At 42.2% G+C, this 20230-nt stretch overlaps 1 protein-coding gene across 15 annotated transcripts in view; it reads left to right on the forward strand.

The window, feature by feature from the left end:
• b3gat1a (beta-1,3-glucuronyltransferase 1 (glucuronosyltransferase P) a) overlaps positions 1 to 18611 on the forward strand; it is a 156522-nt gene extending 137911 nt beyond the window's left edge. For all 15 annotated transcript variants that reach the window (XM_061827063.1, XM_061827062.1, XM_061827069.1 and 12 more), the window contains 3 exons: positions 10052 to 10348; positions 13829 to 13936; positions 15234 to 18611. In XM_061827063.1, coding sequence (XP_061683047.1) covers positions 10052 to 10348; positions 13829 to 13915 — 384 coding nt within the window. In that variant the 3' untranslated portion in view covers positions 13916 to 13936; positions 15234 to 18611. The remainder of the gene's footprint in view (positions 1 to 10051; positions 10349 to 13828; positions 13937 to 15233) is intronic.
• Positions 18612 to 20230: the final 1619 nt, after the last annotated feature.

The raw sequence follows: 20230 nt of genomic DNA on the forward strand, positions 1-20230 counted from the left end.
AGTGATGTCATAAGCGCATCTTCCGAGCTTCTTCACGTACTGGAAGCGCATTTACGCCGAAAGTCATCAACATCATGAGCCATGTCAAAGGAAATCCAGTTACACTGAAAATATTTCTGGGATATAACACAGGTAATGTTTCAGTTTCTAACTATAATAAATATGAGATTATGATTTAGTTTGACTTGGTCTAAGTTCTCACCTTAGATTAGTCTGCCCATATATCTAAATACGAACGATCTATATTAAGTTTTGAAATTGAATGTCTATTGACCTCTTTAAAAATGTCTGTCTGTGCAGTGTCAAAAAATTATGATTATGATATTAGGTAACAACTACATACTCTGGTATAACAACTCAGTAAGTTATTTTAAGGTCTTGAGATTCCATCCCTAATCACATCGGCAACTTTATATCTGCGGGCGTGACTGGTGGACCACACCCATAACTTTATATCTGGGGGCGTTACTGATCACACCCGTACATTTTTCAAATGCGAGTGACTGATTGAGGTAAACTGACTTATCTAAAGCAAAGCTATGAGGCTGTTTATCATACTTTTGTCTAAAAACATAAGTTAGGTAAGTAGGTACTTGTGAAATTGTACAATCTCAAGGGTGTTTGAATTGAGGATATGCCTGTGGTTCCATGAGTACCCAATAAAGGCTTAAAAGCCTTAAAAGTTGTCCTAAAGCTGTCCACTGTCCTAAGGAGTGATCAAAATCGGTACACCCAAAAATCAGAAGCTGCAGAGTGTCCCTATTGATTCTGTTGTGCCGATGAATGTTTGCTGTTATGCTGGCGCTTTATGGGAAAGCAATGGCGGGACTCACCCAGGCTGCTTTGTGGCAAACTCTTGATACTATAAAGAATACAACATATTAACTCAGAGCCAATCATTAACAAGCAGTTTGCTCCTTAATACAGCACATCTACCGGCCATCCATCTCGACATCAGCCGAATTACCTGAGGAGAGCCACTCGGGCAACATTCTTCAGCGGGTATTGGTCCAGAGGAGGCTTGTAGCATGTATTGACTGGGCCTGTCGTCACCTTTTCCCTGGAAATCAACCAAAAGTGCTCAGTCTCCTCCAGAAGTGCTCCATCACCTCCAACAGGTCCATTTATGTGGCAGTGTAACAGCCCCCCTGAAAGGACAGAGACGCCAGAAAGAAAGAGTGCACAATAAAACCAAAGACAGTCACAAATACGACTGCAGTGACACCGTAGAAAATATGACCCTCGTCCGCAACTTGACAACTGTGCAAACAAGGTTGAAAGGAGACCGCTGTGCTTTAAGAAGGAGCTCGACGTTTTTAATCCTGCAACACAAAATTTGCTTTTCAGCATCCAAAGCTACCGCTGCAAAATATTGATCAAGAAGGGGAAATTGGCAAAATTCCATAGAACCTCGCAATTTGAAGACAATCCATTCTGGCATTCAGCTTTTCTTCTCCAAACAATAAGGCAACTCTTTCTTTTTTTGCGAAAAAAAAAGACAAAGAAAAGGCAAAGCAGACACCCACAGTGAATGATTTGATGACATTTTGAACGCGGAAGGTTTGTTTTTCAGAGCATTTTTTTGCCGTCAAATTCCACTGGACCTTTCCGATGGCGACCTTAAGCTCCCCCCCCCCCCCCCCAGCCATGTCCCACAAACTTTCAAAATGGCGATTGAACATAACATGTTTGAAGTCGATTCTCTATCGCGTGTTCCAGATAATATTGGAGTACGTTTTTTTGGCAAAGGTGTCCGACTTGTCCAAGAGAGTTTTACAGAGAGCTCTCACCTATTTCACGCAAGGATATGCATACAGAATTAAGATTTTGGACAGAGCAGGACACAATGTCAGAGTTACAGCGAATTGTTGCCGATCAATGCAAAAATGTTTGACGCCTCACAAACGTCAATATTGAAATCCAACAGGATAAAATAGTGGAATCGTACTGCGCATCTAAAGCTGGGTGAGCACTTTTTACTTGGAAAGATCATGAGTAATATCATTGTAGTCCATATAAGTGAGTGAGGTTCGATTTTGTAGACACTTCGTCAACTGTGTTTTAGGCTTTGGAAAATGAATCAACCCTTGTAACAGAGCAAGATATCTTCCATCAGAATTGCACATTTCCCAAGTGCGTCTAAGGACCATTTTCTTCACAACATTAACTTTTCCAAGCGCACGCTACTGACAACCAGCATTGCTTGTGGGACAATATGGCGCCAGGGGGTGTGTCAAGTCAGGGGTTAAGACGATGTGGCTATCTGATTGGCTATTATTGTACGAGTGATTGACAGGTCGGAAAAGTCCATTTGTCAAGTTCCAGTCCAGCATGCAATTGTCCACTATTTCAAATATCACAATATAATAACACAGCATTCATATTTTGGAAATGCCGTTGTTATTGCCTTGAGTGTCATTGATTTGTTTCTCAGTTTGGGTCTTTAATTAAAAACAAAGAAAGTCTTTAAATGTTAATTTTCTTTGCAAGTTATTGAGCCACCATAAATTGTTTACATCTGAAATTACTTAAGTCATCATATTTAATACATTTGCAGCGGCTTTACTCTGCAGCGAGAACTATTCAATTATAAAAGTTGCATTAAATAAGATGCCGTGAGAGTCAGTGCGATGCCCTGCGCTTACCGCATTGCAATATATCTGCATTTACTATGCTAAGTCTGTTTATTTAAGAGAATTGGACTAAGTGAATGGCTGACACATCGAGGACCCGAAATCAAAACAACCGCCGCACATTTTGATTGTTTTGGACACAATCCCTTATCGCGAGAAGGCACTAAAGACGCATCATTCCTTTCTTTTATCGGGCCCTGAATCCCCAATTATTGTGTGTTGAATGAGTCCTCGCATTTTCTCTTCTTTTTGGGGGAGAACAGATAGACTGACTTGTTTTCAACAGTCTCTTTGTCTTGGACACGCGGCAACAATGAATAAGAAAATCGGACGTATTGAGAATAATAATCACGTCAGCGGGAGAGCTTGGTTGCATGTGACTAGTTAATGTCTTTTAAAAGCCATTAGTTGTATTGCTATTGTTGTATTGGTGGCTATGAAGTGTATGTTATATTGGGACGTTACTTTCTTAATGAAAATGCGTGATTAAGTGTGCATTAATTTCACCTCCAAAAAAAACCAGCAGAATCCTTAAGTGCAGTGTGACATTTAACTTGAATACATTGATGGGCTACTGCCAAGGCAATGTCAAAACAAAATATTCCTACCAATACAAACTTTAATCGACTTGCGTTCTATCAAACTAAATTTGAATAAAATGTGTCAACTTGCGCAATAATTCCTCAACTGATGTGTAAATTCAGAATCGTTTTTTTATTTTTTTAAGAATAATTTAGCATGTACCGGTAATTATGCTTCAATCCAACTACAATATGTTTATAATTTTATATGTGCCTGTGAGTAACAATCAAGTCCATTTCAGTCGTGTTGCTCGACACTTCTCATGACCCAAATTATGGCTCCACACAAACATGTATTCTGTATAAATCAGTGATGAAGGACAAAACATACATGAATTCATTACAACCACCATAAATCAAGCAACAGTTTTCCACAAATTAACGTAATTTATACAGTATATCTTACAGCGGCCAGCCGGTAATAAGGACTCAATTTTTTTTAATGGAGGGGGGGGCCATCTGCTTTTTCCAAATAGGGCTATAAACTGGGAATTGGGAATTATTTGTGTTTGTGTGTGTGTTTTTTTTTGTTCCCTCCCACCCAGTCCCTGTGCAAGCCACACTCATTTTCACTTTTTCTTTTTTTTTTTGTAATTTATTTTTTCCTCATTTTTATACACGCAAAGAAAAAAGAGAGAAAACAGTGGAGAAAAAATACAATTAATTTACATTCATTAACAGTGGGATAATAATACCTTTATAAATGACAGAATAGGAGGGTTTCTCTCATCTCCAATTATCTGATCTAGTAGCTCATCCTCAACCAAGTTCGTACCCGTAAATGAGCAAAAAAATTAACCTTAAAGGGAAAACAATAACAATAATGGTAGTAGTCAAAAAAAAGAAAAAAAATGATACCGCCTCAAAGCACCGTACAGCAAATGTTCCAAAAACTATGGACAATGATTTCCATATTCACTTCAAGTAAACAAAAATTTGGGTTTCAAATTTTCTGTTATCAGAACTCTTGGTTGATACCTGTTCTGACAACAAAACAAGATTCAATACTTATGAGTTAGAAAAAAGAAATAAATTAAAAAAAATGCACTGCACGGCACGCTAAGAAAAAGAAAATATAAAAGTAATAATAATGATGGCAACAAAAGCATTAAGTGGTGGGAACCAATGAACAAAATTAAGATAAACTTGAGTTGACATTATGTAGTAACATTTTCACTTTTTCATTCTGGTAGCGAAAGTGAAATTACATCTTTGCATCTTTAAACTGTTTTTCAGTGAAAAACACGAGAAATATGTGTTTGCGGTCAGTGGCGTGTGAGTATTTATACCTTTTTAGAGCCTTAATTTATTGAGAGTGGTAATGATAACTCATTTCAGTATTTTCTCCCGTTGTCTTCTAACAACAATGGTTAGAATCTCTTGATGTGCAAGTGAACATTATATATATATTAAAATGTTGTTTATAATATCCAGTAGAATTCAAGGTTTTATGATCGATAGACAAAATCACATAGTTCACTTATTATTTATTTATTATTTCCTATGGGAAAGTTGTTTTGAAATTGGAAAATTTCGGTACTCAACCAGTATCACAGAATCGATTGTGTTGGAGGTTTCCACGATATCATGAATTGAAATTCACTGTAATGCCACATTTTCATTGCAATGTAAAGGTTTGAAGGAAATTACAAATATGGTCTTTGCTAGCGACTTCAAATACTTGGGATCAAGAATCCAGAGCAATGGTGAGTGTGACAAGGAAATGAAGAAAGTAGGTGGGAACAGCTGGCGGAAGGTGTCTGGTGTTCTATGTGACAGAAAAGTCTCTGGAAGGATGAAGGGCAAAGTTTATAAAACAGTGGTGAGGCCAGCCATGATGTACGGATTGGAGACGGTGGCACTGAAGAAACAACAGGAAGCAGAACTGGAGGTGGCAGAAATGAAGATGTCGAGGTTCTCCCTCGGAGTGAGCAGGTTGGACAGGATTAGAAATGAGCTCGTGAGAGGGACAGGCAAAGTTGGATGTTTTGGAGACAAGGTTTGAGAGTGCAGACTTCGATGGTTTGGACATGTCCGGAGGCAAGAGAGGTGAGTATATTGGTAGAAGGAGGACGGAGCTGCCAGGGAAGAGAGCGACAGGAAGACCAAAAGATTGATGGATGTGGTGAGGGAGGACACGAAGACTGTGGGTGTCGGAGAGGAGGATGCATGAGATGGGCTTAAATGGAAAAAGATGACAGGCTGCGGCGACCCCTAACGGGACAAGCCGAAAGGAAAAGAATTGGTTGTCTTCTATTAACAAATTGCAATGTACTTACTGAATGTTAAATGAAAATTGGCCAGTAAGTCTACTGCTGATATTACAAGTCCCAGAGTGCATTGTAACAGCGGTTTTTTTTTTTTTTTTTGTATGTACGCTAGTTGTCGTCCTCTCTTTTAGGAGTACAACAACTTGTTCGGACGTATGTAGTTTGCTTGAATCAGTGGTAGTTTTATGATGCAAATCAGTGCTTCAAAATGTAGATTTAAAACACCAGTAAAGGTTTTCATTCCAAGCTGCTCTACAATCATATTTGTAATATTTTAGCGGTGAAACTCAAATAAGGAGAGCACACTTTTCAATGGCAGCGTATGATGAAAGCTGCACCAGCGAATCTTGATATAAAATGATAGCAGCAAGCCTCACGCGGATGCGCAACGGAAACACTCGCTCTCTCGTCTCCCAATAAATCCCAGACCTCATTAAGACAGCGCATCCTGCCAATTTGCATCGAGGCGTCTGGCACAGTCAGCGCCGATCCCCGAAAGTCCCACAAGCATCCGGCGTGCTTGATGTTGTTCAAACTCTTGACCACAGAGCTCACCGTTAAGATCACACGGTTGTCAAACGCGCGAGGCGAAGATAAATAAAATAAGGGGCCGACTTGCCTTGGGGTTGCAAAGGCGCATATGCTGTTCGTTTTTAACCTCACGTAAAAACATTTGGAGTGCAGATTCTTTGTGTCGTCTCTCCCTGGCTTCTCCGTGCACCTTGATTTTATGCACTGAAGAGGCACTGGCACCATTATTTCAGCGAAAGACACTTTCATTAAATAATGGTAGGAATAATGGTAAAAAAATAATGACAAAAAAAATCTACCTGTTCAGGGTGCAGCACGCCTTAAAAGATGCCCTAGGCCACAGGTGTCAAACACGAGGCCCGGGGGCCAGATCTGGCCCGCCGCAAGATTTTATGTTCTCACTTGTATCAACTTCCATGTTTTGTTCAGATCTGTACCAAAACTTCAAAATGTCTTATCATAAATGACAACATTGACCTATTGTAAGCATTTTTGGTGTACCATACAACAATAATTGAAAAAAAACATTAACCTTGATTTCTGATTCCAAAAGTAGTTCATGAATTTCATGTGTAAATATAATGAGGCGGTTAAAGAGTTTTATGGTTCCACAGCCATAACGGCCCTATGAGGGAAACCGTAAGTACAATGTGACCCGCGACAAAAATGAGTTTAACACCCCTGATCTCGACGCTCCCTGCTGGCAGAAATTTAGATATGCTATCACGCTGCTCCTGACACTCACAAGCGCCCATATTGAGTTCTCCAAGTGGCACACCTGAAAACATTTTGTCCCCAACAGGCAGGATGCGGATATTTAATTTCATTTGTGTTTCAGATGAAATTAATAATACAAAATGAAAACTTCAACCATTTGGAGCTATCGGTTGTATGCTCGGTTTTTGATGGATTTCTGTTCCTGTAGTGGCAAAGAAACACGAATGTGTATCTCAATAGACGATACCAAAGCAAAGGTAAATTCATACGCCATTAATTATACCTCCATCTTTTATCTCACCTGCTTATCCTCACCAGGGTTGTAGCCATGCTAGAGCCAGTCCCAGCTGACTACACGAGAGGCAGAGTAAACCCTGAGCCGGTCACCAGCCAATCGCACGCCACACATAGACAAACATTCACACTGGCACTCATACCTATGGACAATTTAGAGTCTTTGGTTAACCTCCCGGCGGCAAGGTCTTTCAGCTGGTAAAGTGTTGGCCTCACGGTTCTGAGGTCCCATTGTTCAATCCCGGACCCGCCTGTGTGGAGTTTGCATGTTCTCCCCGTGCCTGCGTGGGTTTCCTCCGGGCACTCCGGTTTCCTCCCACATCCCAAAAACATGCAACATTAATTGGACACTCTAAATTGCCCCTAGGTGTGATTGTGAGTGCGGCCGTTTGTCTCGATGTGCCCAGCGATTGGCTGGCAACCAGCTCAGGGTGTACGCCGCCCCCTGCCCGTTGACAGCTGGGATATGCTCCACCTCTCCCAAGACCCTTGTGAGGATAAGCGGCAAATAAAATGGATGGACGGATGGGTTAATCTCCCATGCATGTTTTGGAACATGGGAGGAAACCGGAGTAGCTGAAGAAAACCCTCGCAGGAGAACATGGAAACTTCACACAGGGAAGGGCCGATTTGAACTGAACTCGGAACTGAGAGGCAGACATGCTGTAACCAGTCCTCCAAAGAGACGTGTGGAAAAACTAATGTTTTTAAATCGTTTGTGGAAGGGTTTCTGTTCAAGCAGTCCACAAAGCGAGGTCCACGGAAGCATGTTTGGATCAGTATAGCGTGGAAGGAGTGGAAAGCCCAGCTTTGGAATCAGCTACAACCGAAATAGTGAGCCCGGTGTTCTTTTATGGTCCCACGTGCGAGGATTCAAGGCATTTCATAGCCATACCAACAACATATTTACGCTCGATGTAGCTCAAAATACAATAACTGAGATCCCACAGTAGCCCAATAAGTACTGAGACTTTGTCCATCGATGGTACAGGAAAAAAAGTGTGAAGCTTGAAATAAAGGTGACGGAAAGAAATATGGTCAGTGATAACTCCCTCCTACTTGAGACCCTGAATGGGAATTAAATCACATTGTGAGAAAATGGCATAGATCTTTTCATCAGTCAGCAAATTGAATATTACCTCCTTACTGGTTGATGTCTCGCCATTTCATTCCATCCAAAACGCCACTGCGCCTGATTAAATGACTAAGTAAGACGAATGAGTGCGCGCCTCCTCAAACAATATCCCCCCACCACATTGAGAAAGAACACAGTGAAGAAAATAAGTATTTGAACACCCTGCTATATTGCAAATTCTTCCACTTAGAAATCATGGAGGGGTCTGAAATTTTCATCGTAGGTGGTTGAAATGATATGAAAATCATGCGTGGCACGGAAGGTTCCCCTGCTTAAACCAGCACATGTCACGGCCCGTCTTGAGTTTTCCAATGACCATTTGGAGGATACGGAGGAGTCATGGGAGAAGGTTTTGTCGTCAGATTTGCCCAAATGGAACTTTTCTGTCCGTGTTTGGAGGAAGACATGAATGATGAGTTCCATCCCAAGAACACCATCCCTACTGTGAAGCATGGGGGTGGTAGCGTCACGCTTTGGGGGTGTTTTTTTTTTGCACTTGTGAAAGGACGACTGCACTGTATTAAAGAGAGGATGACCGCGACCATGTATTGTGAGATTTTCTGGAACACCCTCTTTCCCTCAGTCAGAGCAGTGAAGATGGGTCGTGGCTGGGTCTTTCAACTTGACAATGGTCGAAGCACATAGCCAGGAAAACCAAGGAGTGGCTCTGTAAGAACCATATCAAGGTTCTAGCGTGGCCTAGCCAGTCTCCAGACCTAAACCCAATAGAAACTCTTTAGACGGAGCTGAAACTCTGTGTTTCTCAGCGACAGCCCAGAAACCTGTTTGATCTAGAGAAGATCTGTGTGGAGGAGTGGGCCAAAATCCTTCCTCCATTGTGCGCAAACCTGGTGAACAACTACAGGAAACGTTTCACCTCTGTATTTGCAAACAAAGGCTACTGTACCAAATATGAACCCATTCATGGCCAGGGTGGCAAATTTTTACCTTATTGAGATAAAAGTCTCCTACCAGGCCACAATCAAGGAAATAACACTTCTTTTTCATTTAACGCATAAAACAAAGGGCAAAAAAGATGTACCAACTCGCGGGCAGCGTCCCAAAACTGGGACGGGTATGGTATCAGTTCTGTGAAATGATACATACTAGAGATGTTTATTAATTAATTCTTATTCTAGAACGACACTTACGCATTAATAATACTGATGGATTAGCATTTTGAAGACAACCTTTGTTGCATACTGACCTTTCTCCCTTTCTTCTCTTGGAAAAGGCTCCATGTGTACTTGAGGCAGCCATGTTGGGTCAGGAAGGAAAGGGAAATCACGCCGCGCTAACGTTGACTGATGAGTTATCCTCTACTGATAGCAAATTATGGCTTCAGCTTAAAACACTTTAATGTATAATGCGTGAAAATCATGATGTCCCAAAAATGGGACGCTGCCCACGAATGGGTTAACATTGGTTTTCTCGGGTGTTCGAATACTTATTTTCAGCTGTATCACACAAATAAATCGTTACGAAAATCATACATTACGATTTCTGGATTTTTCTTTTTAGATGATCTCTCTCACAGTGGACATGCACCTACGATGGAAAGTTCAGACCCCTCCATGATTTCTAAGTGGGAGAAGTTGCAATACAGCAGAGTGTTCAAATACTTCTTTTCTTCACTGTAACGGTCTAGCTCCCTAGAAGCCGCAACACATCGTTGACAATTATTCTTTTTTTTAAATATGACCTCTGCTAATTGTCTCCATTGCCGGCCAGCTGTTGAGTGACACGCGATGGGGCTTCATCTAACAACGCGCCGGCTGTCCACGATGAGTAACAGCGACATCCCTAAAAAGTCTCCATCAACGTGCCGACCGTCCCGCTGTCATGTAGACTTTTTCACATGACTAATTCCTCCCCTTCACTCTTGCCTAGATGAGATCAACTCAGAAAGTTTCCGTGTGGCCCGTGGCCTTTGTGGGCGGCCTGCGCTACGAGTCCCCCAAAGTCAACGCGGCCGGCAAGGTGTACGGCTGGAAGACGGTGTTCGACCCCCACCGGCCCTTTGCCATCGACATGGCCGGCTTCGCCATCAACCTGAGGCTGATCCTCTTCAAGCCTCAGGCGTACTTCAAGCTTCGCGGGGTGAAGGGAGGCTACCAGGAGAGTAGTTTGCTGCGAGAGCTCGTCACGCTCAATGACCTGGAACCCAAAGCAGCCAATTGCACTAAGGTAATGCAATGCTTTTTTTTTTTTTTTTTTTAATGGTTCATGCTATACTTCTACCGCTGTTGGCCAGCTCGTGGCTAGGGAAGCCGCAAACCTTCAATCAAGATTGTAAAATAGAAAGGGTGTGTTTAACGTTTATTTTCACCTCATAATCAAATTTAGGGCGGCAATTAGTGGCTGAGTGGAGTTGCTGATGGTGTAGTGCACTGCTGTCAAACGCAAGGCCCGGGGGCCAGATCTGGGCCGCCGCATGATTTTATGTGGCCCTCGGAGGCAAATCATCAACTGCCATGATTTAAGTAAAAATCTGTATCAAAATTTCAAATTGTTACTTCATATAAATGATAACATTGAGATATTACGAGTGTTTGTGCGAGACGAAACAAGAATAGTTGGAAAAACCCGTTACTCTTGATTTCTGGTTCCAAAACTAGTTCATACATTTCATATGAAAATCTGATGAGGCGGTCAAGGGTTTTTATGGTCTCGCAATTATAACGGCTCTCTGAGGGGAACCGTATGTCAAATGTGGCCCGCGACAAAAAATGAGTTTGACACCCCTGCTGCAGTGGTACGGTCGCCTGACTTTGGTGGAGGCAACGTGGGTTCGGTGCTCACTCAGTAAATGTGTCCGCCTTTCACCCAATGTTAGCTGGGGTAGGCTCCAGCACTCCCGCAACCCTTGTGAGGATGAGCATCTTGGATAATTGATGGATGGACAGTAGCTTCAAATCAGAGAGACTTTTTCGATAGATAGATAGATAGATAGATAGATAGATAGATAGATAGATAGATAGATAGATAGATATAGATAGATAGATAGATAGATAGATAGATAGATAGAGCAGCACGGTGGCTCAGCTGGTAAAAGCGTTGGCCTCGCAGTTCTGAGGTCCCGGGTTCATTCCCGGACCCGCCTTTGTGGAGTTTGCATGTTCTCCCCCTACCTGTGTGGGTTTTCTCCGGGCACTCCGGTTTCCTCCCACAGCCCAAAAACACGGAACATTAATCGGACAGTCTAAATTGCCCCTCGGTGTGATTTTGAGTGCGTCTGTTTGTCTCGATGTGCCCTGCGATTGGCTGGCAACCAGTTCAGGGTGTACCCTGCCTCCTGCCCGTTGAGAGCTGGGATAGGCTCCAGCATGCCCCGTGACCCTTGTGAGGATAAGCGGCAAAGAAGATAGCTAGATAGATGGATAGATAGATGGAACATTTAGCACAAATGCTCACAACACTCGGAAGAAAGGGCTTGTTCAATCGTAGCATTGTATTTTTTCATAAATGTATTCTGGTCCTTGGATGAGAGCGATTCTGCACCCTCGCACAAAGCGCGAGGGTGGTCCATCATCCCACGGTTCACGCAGACGTATACAAGAAAGTGGAATGCATCATGCAGCGTGCGCGCGGCGGCCCTGCTCATATAGCCCACAGGCAGTTCGCACTTCAGTCAAGCTTCCCACAGTCGGCCGGAGGGCTTCAGATCGCCAGCGTCCATACGGCGAGCTCAGAGAGAAAGAGAACGATGGTGTCAGCCAGCTTGGTCTTGACCTCCCTCGGCCATCCGCGGGAGTAAATGAAAGGCAGGCGAATCGGGGAACAGCTGAGAAAGCGAAACGGGAGCCGGGGGGGGAATGGCAATGTCAGGACGGCGCGCTGATTACAGATGAGGAGGACTGAGAGAAGGGGCGGATTTAGACGTGGGAACGCTAAATTGGGTGAAGTTACGCGTTCTGCGTCTTTACGACTGTGACAATTAACCTGGTTTACACCTGCGTAAAAGTAGGAGTGAGCTCCTGGCATATCTGAAACATCCGATACATAATTCAGTAGAGTCACAGCAAGATGACAGGAAGGAGGTCACTCTGTCTATCAATTCCGCATGTTCTTGGGTCTGTTTAAAAGCACTGTATACATTTAAGTTATTATAATTAGATACGGTAGTAGTTAGCACTGTCAAATTTCAGGTAAACTGTATTTCATCACTGCAATTTTTTCAACAGTATATTTATAAACACAATGCACAGTATCTGCAATGCTTTGGTGCTGCATAGAGGAATAAATGTAATTCAAAAAATGAGAGATTAAGTCCTTTAAACAGTGTCATGACACCGAACGGGACTGACATAGAAATTAGCAGTTTCTTTGACATTAATAAAAAAAATTAATAAAAAAATCAAGTGGGAGGGGAGAGTGGATATGTTTTTCCATTAACCAAGCGACCCCAAGAATTGGCCCAGCAAAAATATGCATTTCTTCTTTTCCTGTTGGCTTGTCCCGTTAGGGGTCGCCACAGTGTGTCGTCTTTTTCCATCTCAGCCCATCTCGTGCATCCTCCTCTCTAAGACCCACTGTCCTCATGTCCTCCCTCACAACATCCATCAACCTTTTCTTTGGTCTTCCTCTCGCTCTTTGCCTGGCAGCTCCATCTTCAGTACCCTTCTACCAATATACGCAGTCTCTCGCCTCAGGACATGTCCAAACTATCGAAGTCTGCACTCTCAAACCTTGTCTCCAAAACATCCAACTTTGGCTGTCCCTCCAATGAGCTCATTTCTAATGCTATCCAACCTGCTCACTCCGAGCGAGAACCTCAACATCTTCATTTCTGCTACCTCAAGTTCTGCTTCCTGTTGTCTCTTCATTGCCACCGTCTCAAATCCGTACATCATGGGTGGCCTCACCACTGTTTTATAGACTTTGCCCTTCATCCTGGCAGAGACTCTTCTGTCCACCCGGCTTGGACCCGTTTCTTCACTTCCTTACCACACTCACCATTGCTCTGTATTGTTGTATTTGAAGTCATCCACCCTCGCCATCTCTTCTCTCTGGAGCTTCACTCTTCCTCCTCCGCCCCTCACATTCATCCACATATATTCTGTTTTACTTCGGCTAATCTTCATTCCTCTCCTTTCCAGAGCATGCCTCCATCTTTTTAATTGTTCCTCCGCCTGCTCCCTGCTTTCACTGCAGATCACAATATCATCTGCGAACATCATAGTCCAAGGGGATTCCAATCTAACTTCATCTGTCAGCCTATCTATTCCTACTGCAAACAGGAAGGGGCTCAGCGTGGATCCCTGATGCAGTCCCACCTCCACCTTAAATTCTTCTGACACACCTACAGCACATCTCACCGCTGTTCTCATACATACGTCCTGTACGATTTTAACATATTTCTCCACCGCACCAGACTTGCAGTACCACATCTCCTGCAGAAATCTGCACTCACGCCTATTAAACGTCTGTGAGCTGCAAGTGTGAAAGAAAGATTTTTTGAGAAAAAGTTGTGAAATGACTGATCTGCATGTCTATTGATGACACACTCGTGTGACGGCCCCGCCCCTTCGTTCCCATCTACAGTGGCTGTTGTCTGTTCCCTCCCTTCGAGTAGCTTTTATCACAGCGGCTGTGCGGTGCCGAGTGGAGTTGAAAGACGGGCGGTAACTGAACATTGTTTATCTCCATTTTTCTTTTCATCATCAGATACTTGTTTGGCACACAAGAACAGAGAAGCCCGTCCTCGTTAATGAAGGGAAAGCAGGATTCACTGACCCAAATGTGGAGATTTAACCATTTCTCCCAGATCTCATAGTAAGTAAGACCACACACTTGACCTGAAAAGTTTATATATTGATACATAAAATACTCACCTAACATGAATCCTATACATTTTATGTAAGTTTCATTAATCAAGCCTACCTTGTCTTTTCAATCCAGTTTTCATGACTTGATGTGTGGGGGGGAAAAAAAGAGCCAAAATGACAAATTGAGAATTTAAAAATGCTGTTTCTCTTATTGATTGTTTGATGTCCACACTCAGCACAGTTCTGTCAAGTTTTTCATTTTAAGTCACTGACAACTTTTACACTGTCCTGCTTATAACGCAATCGCATCAGAATGCAGAGACTCAAATCACTCTGTAGGAACGTCGCTATCGTAAAGCCAATAACATCCGTTATTTTTAGATTTTAACACACACCGTTTCTTGGCCTCGTCTCGTCGTGGACACCACCCCTCATATACTGCTGGACCGAGATCCAGCGCGGCATTCATTGCCATGACCGCTGGGCATGGATGTAATGATTGAACAGGCAGCGTCTGCTTGTGGGAGCAGAAAAATAGGAAACCACATGTAGGATTTCGGAGCAGTTGATATATTGTGTGTATGTAGCACATGCACACATCACCAAAACGAGCACGTAATATTTTACCAATAAATATATCCCGTAATTTCCGGCCTACAGAGTGCACCTGATTATAAGCCTCACCCGGTACATTTGTCGAGAAAATACCATTTGGTACATACATAAGCCGCACCTGTATAAAAGCCGCAAGTGCCCACATTGAAACGCGAGATGTTTACAAAGAAAGATGGTACACAGAATGAGTTTTCAAAGTTTTAATACCTTAGCTTAGCTTAACATAGCAACAACACGGTAGCACGAACAGGGCTTGTTAAAAAAAAAAAAAAACGCCACGGCAGTAACACAGTAGCAACACGCTAGCACGGTGCTCATAGAGCCGGTTAAATAAAAACATACGGGTAGAAATCACTGAGACACGCCAGTAAAACAGCAGCAACACACTACCGCAGCACAAACAGGGACGGTTTTTAAAAAAAAAAAAACATACCGGTAAAAGTCACTTCCTCGGCACATATATTCCACTGGTCTCACTCTTACCTTTTCCGCTTGCGGCCGTTACAAAAAATGCACAAATTAGCCGCATCACCCCATAAGCCGCAGGGTTGAAAGCGTCTGGAAAAAAAGGTGCGGCTTATAGGCCAGAAATTACGGTATATATCGCCTGGTTTGCCATTTGATGAATTTATACAAAATTGTGACTTTCAAGCCACTTTTCTTATCGTGTCTTTTAATTTCTGTCGCAGGCGTTCGTCTTCTTCCTGAACATCCATTGATGAAGATGGCCTTTGCGGTCCAAGACATGTGACATTTTACTGAGGAATGGACAGCGCCGTATCAATGTATCATATCAAAGCACAGATTGGCGAGGGGCGGCTTTTATTTATGAGTTGTGCGAAAGAGACGTTTTCAAGGACGCCGCGGCAGACGAGTGCGGGCGTCTCACCGATGGCAACCTGACAAAAAAAAGACAGCACAATTTCATCCAAGTCGGGTTTGAGAAAAATCCTTTTCCTGAACAAAAGGAAAGTGCTGAAATTCATCCAAGAAGGAAGGACAATGCAATTAAACGGAGGAACATGGTCCCGCATTGGGACTCGACTCCAAATGAAACACTGGAAGGGAAGGAATGTTCTTTTGATAACCATGTAACGTTTGCGTTAATTTAATAGAATTTGTTAAGGTGTTGACAAAACTACTGACTCAAACATTTACATTTACTCCTGGGTTACCGTCATTCATGCATTGAAGTCACTACGAACACTTGAAAATGCCCCAGTTGGAAATGTATTAAAAAAAAAAAAAAAAACCAACAACAACATTGCACCTTTTACTTGGCACTTAAAAATACGCTGAAGGTGTTTCTTTGTGATAACACGTGTAAATAGCAATTATTCATGGGAGCAATCAGGAAACATTGTTGAAAAATGTAATGTAACTACTGTATTTATGCTGGTCCATTATGAAAATAGCACACCTTTATTTTGGTCAGAGCTTCAGTTTGTGTTGAAAAATCAATGCTGGGAAGCCATTTGTTCCATTTTTTTTTTTTTTATTGACGTAATAAAGGTGTCCCTTTCTTGATGCGTACCCACCTATACGCACACAAAACACCAGAACGAGCAAATTGGGCATTACGACATATTGATCGGTTGGTTAATCAATTATTAAGAATTTGTATGGAATTGTTTCTCGACTTGAAGCAAATAAGTGTACGCTTTCCTTTACTCTTAGCGAATTATTTTGACAAGTTGAGCTTGCCAGGACTGTGGCGCAGTGCAACACTTGCTTGGAAACAGGAGTTCAAAACATTCAGAGAGGAATGGGCCTTTCCGACTGGCGATCTTAGCTACAGTTGCCATGTCCCACAAGCTTTACAACTCCATCCAAAATGGCACCTGAACAGAACAGGTTTGAAGTTGATTCTCTATCGCGTATTCCAGATAATATTGCGGTATGTTTTTTGCCAAATGCGTCAGACTTGTCCAAGAGAGTTCTACAGAGAGGTCTCAACTATTTCACGCAAGGATGTGTACACGGAATTAAGATTTTGGATGGAGCAGGACACAATTTCAGAGTTACAGCGAAACGTTACCGATCGATGCAAAAAAAAGTTTGACGCCTCACAAATTTCATGTTGAAATCCAACAGGATAAAATGGTGGAATCGTACTGCGCATGTAAAGCAGGGTGAGTACTTTTTACTTGGAAAGATCACGAGTAATATCATTGTAGTCTTTATATGTGCTCTGTCTTAAAAGTCTAATGTGATCCAAACAGGCAAAAAGACATTTCTCTTGCATGACATGGCGCATTTACGTATCCCTAACCAGACTCTTTGGCATAAAACATGACACACTTCATTCGGCCGGTCGGTGATACGCTAACAAAGTGAAAGTTGTTCTCCTGCAATGTATAAAGCACTGATAATAATTCAATCAAACTCAGAGAAGAAACTTCTCCCTCGCTTACCTTTGAACATACGGCCTTGTGTTTGTTGATATTATGCACATTTAGTTGTACGTGCGCTCTTCCGCGAGCCTTAATCCATCGTAGACACTTCGTCAACTGTGTTTTAGGCTTTGGAAAAGAAATCAAGCAGGCCCCTTTTAACCTAGCAGGATATCTTTCATCAGAATTGCACCCCAAGCGCATCTGAGGACCATTTTCTTCGTAACATTAACTTTTCCAAGCGCATGCTACTGACAACCAGCATTGCTTGCGGGACAACATTGCGGCAGGGGCGCGTCGACCAATGCGGCTATCTGACTAATTGTACAAGTGATTGACAGGTCGGAACGGTCCATTATCCCAACCCATATCGAATAAAAATGGATATAAACCCACTCCCATTGATAATTGCCCAATAATCTGGAGTAGGTTTGACATTCCCCACAAACAATGAAAATGCGACATTTACCCGTTCAAATTGATTTTAAATGCCAAATAATCAGAGCATTTGAATACGGGCAAGCCACTTTGTTTTCATGAAATCCATTAAAAATACCAATAATTTTTCGATGAATTGGGATGATTTGGGTTTTTTTGTGCAGTATCTTACTAAATTATTGACTCTGATGCTTTTGGATGACATTTTATTTCAAGAAAATATCACAAAACACTCGAGAATGATTCTTAAAAAGATGACCGCATTTCATACACGGCCTCCATTATTTGAATATCCATCTTTGCTTATAGTCATACTTGAGGATAAGAAAAGCACAATCATTCAGCCGAACACATCTTTTAGAGACTTGCATTCTTAACTCTTATTTTATGAATATCCATATGTCGTGCATGAACTCCACTATAGACATAATATAATAAACTTCTATGGTCTGTGACAGTCATATTTGCTACATTTTGAACGTGACGAATCAGCACTCGCTGTATTTTCGCAGCGACGGCTGGAAAGCAATTGGAGATGATACAAATAGCGAGCCTCTGCGCTACCGCCAAGTTATCTCTCGACACACGCGTCGGCCAAAATACAAAGCAGCAGGAGGGGGAACACAAAAAAAGAGATTGTTTCAGTCTAAATATGAGATCGCAGTGCATCAATATACTTTCTCAGAAAAGTACAAAACTCGCCACGCTGGCTGCTTTTATTTACTGCGCGATTGCGCAGCGGGTCGGCTATCAAAATTAGATCATCTCTTTATTTTTCAAGGTGTCTATTTGGATTTAATTGAAGTTAAGTTGTGCAATAAAATCACTACCCGCTCTAGAAAAAGCTGAAAGGAAAAAAAAAGAAGCATGCATTACACACACACACACACACACCTAGTGATCAATCTATGGATCATCGTATCAACAAAAGAGTAATTAGCAATAGTAGATTTAAATAATTGAAAATGCTTTTAATTGTCTAGAATGTACGCGTGCAGTCACCCAGCACCACAGAGAAACCACCGGCGCATACGCAGGACGGCTTTTTAACGTCACTTGATGGGCCTTAACGGCTCCTTCAAGGGCTTCTGAGGCACAATCCACTCGGCAGAAGCCCTCCCTCGTTCCCTCATCCTCACAGTCGTCCTCATGTAAATCACACTTTATGCATGGGACTCTTTAAGGTTGTCCATTTGCCTCCTCAAGTTTGTCTCAGAGGAAAATGGTGGAAAAAAAATAAACGACTAAGAACATCTACTTGACTATTTTGTTCATTTATTTCCCGCTATTATGTTGCTATTTAGTATGTAGGAAGTTTGTTTCTCATTCATCCCCAGGCGGTCGAAGACAAGAACCATCTAAGATGAACAGAAATGCTCGGGATCCTGTTTTCAACCTTGTAGGTCACTCATGGAGCATGCTCGCGTTTCCCAAATCCCCAATTTAAAAAATTAGGCTGTTTAAATGATAGACTGTCATTGTTACGCTAGACAAGATGCAGACATACAGTGAAAATATAAGTATTGAACACCCTGCTATATTGCAAGTTCTCCCACTTGGAAATCATGGAGGGGTCTGAAATTTTCATCGTAGGTGCTTGTCTGCTGTGGGAAAGATAATCGAAAAAGAAAAAATCCAGACCTCTGTAATTGCAAACAAAGGCTACTGTACCAAATATTAACATTGGTTTTCTCAGGTGTTCAAATACTTATTTGGAGCTGTATCACAGAAATAAATCGTTTAAAAAAAGTTTCTTTTGAGATTATCTCTCTCACAGTGGACATGCACCTACAATGAAAATTTCAGACCCCTCCACGATTTCCAAGTGGGAGAACCTGCAATATAGCAGGGTGTTCATATACTTATTTTCTTTACTGTATTTTTCATTTCAGTTTCCTGGTGTCCTAAAAGGAGAGTGACATGTTTGGTAGTTGTTGTTGTTTTTTTTTAAATACTACAAAAGAATTAAGTATAAGTAAGTACATAACACTTTTTTCTCACCTTGCTGCAATTAGCCTAATTGACAGGGTGACCTTGCCATGCATGGTACCCTGCTAATGTGAAATGCGACGGGTGTAACAATTAACAATTTCTTATAACAACGATTTGATTTGTATCATGATTAACAGTTGTGAACTCAATTCAAGGACGATATTGGTCAAGCACGATACAATCTGAAAAGATTTAGTGGCTTGAAATCAATTCATTACCTTTTTTTTGGGGGGGGGGGGGCTAAAACCTGAAAGTCAGCAATGTCCTTCAGATTACATTATCTGCACAAAATGTAATCAACCTGTGTGGTTCTACATCCGCTCTTGTAGGTCACCCTATGTTCACGACTACCATTTCTGTCCTTTTTCCAAAGTTTACCACCATCTGTCCCTCCAGGTTCCTTTCCTGGATCCCAGTCCTTCCAGAATTTCTCTTTTGCCTGTAGGTCACATCCTACCGGTGGGGAATAGCCACTAATTAACCCTCAATTTCAGGTTTTTGACTCATCACTTGACTAGACACCTTTAAAATAACCCCTACTCCATTTTCTTTTCGCATCTACACTATATTAAAATAATTGCACCCTGCCCGACATTGATGGTGTAGTTGTACACACGCCTGGCTTTGGTGTGGGCAGTGTGGGATCGCTTCCCACTCAATGATGGCTTTGGTATCTGCCCTGTGACTGACTGGTGACCAGTTCAGGGTGTAGTCCGCCTTTCGCCAAAAGCTAGCTGGGATAGGCTCCAACTTTCCCGGAACCCTTGTGAGGATAACTGGCTTGGATAATGACATGACATGAACCCTGCCCCAAAAATTCCAAGCTTACTGCCTTTCCACCTTTTCTTCTGGACAATATATTT

This window comes from Syngnathoides biaculeatus, chromosome 8, assembly GCF_019802595.1.
Source record: "Syngnathoides biaculeatus isolate LvHL_M chromosome 8, ASM1980259v1, whole genome shotgun sequence".
Lineage (NCBI taxonomy): Eukaryota > Metazoa > Chordata > Actinopteri > Syngnathiformes > Syngnathidae > Syngnathoides > Syngnathoides biaculeatus.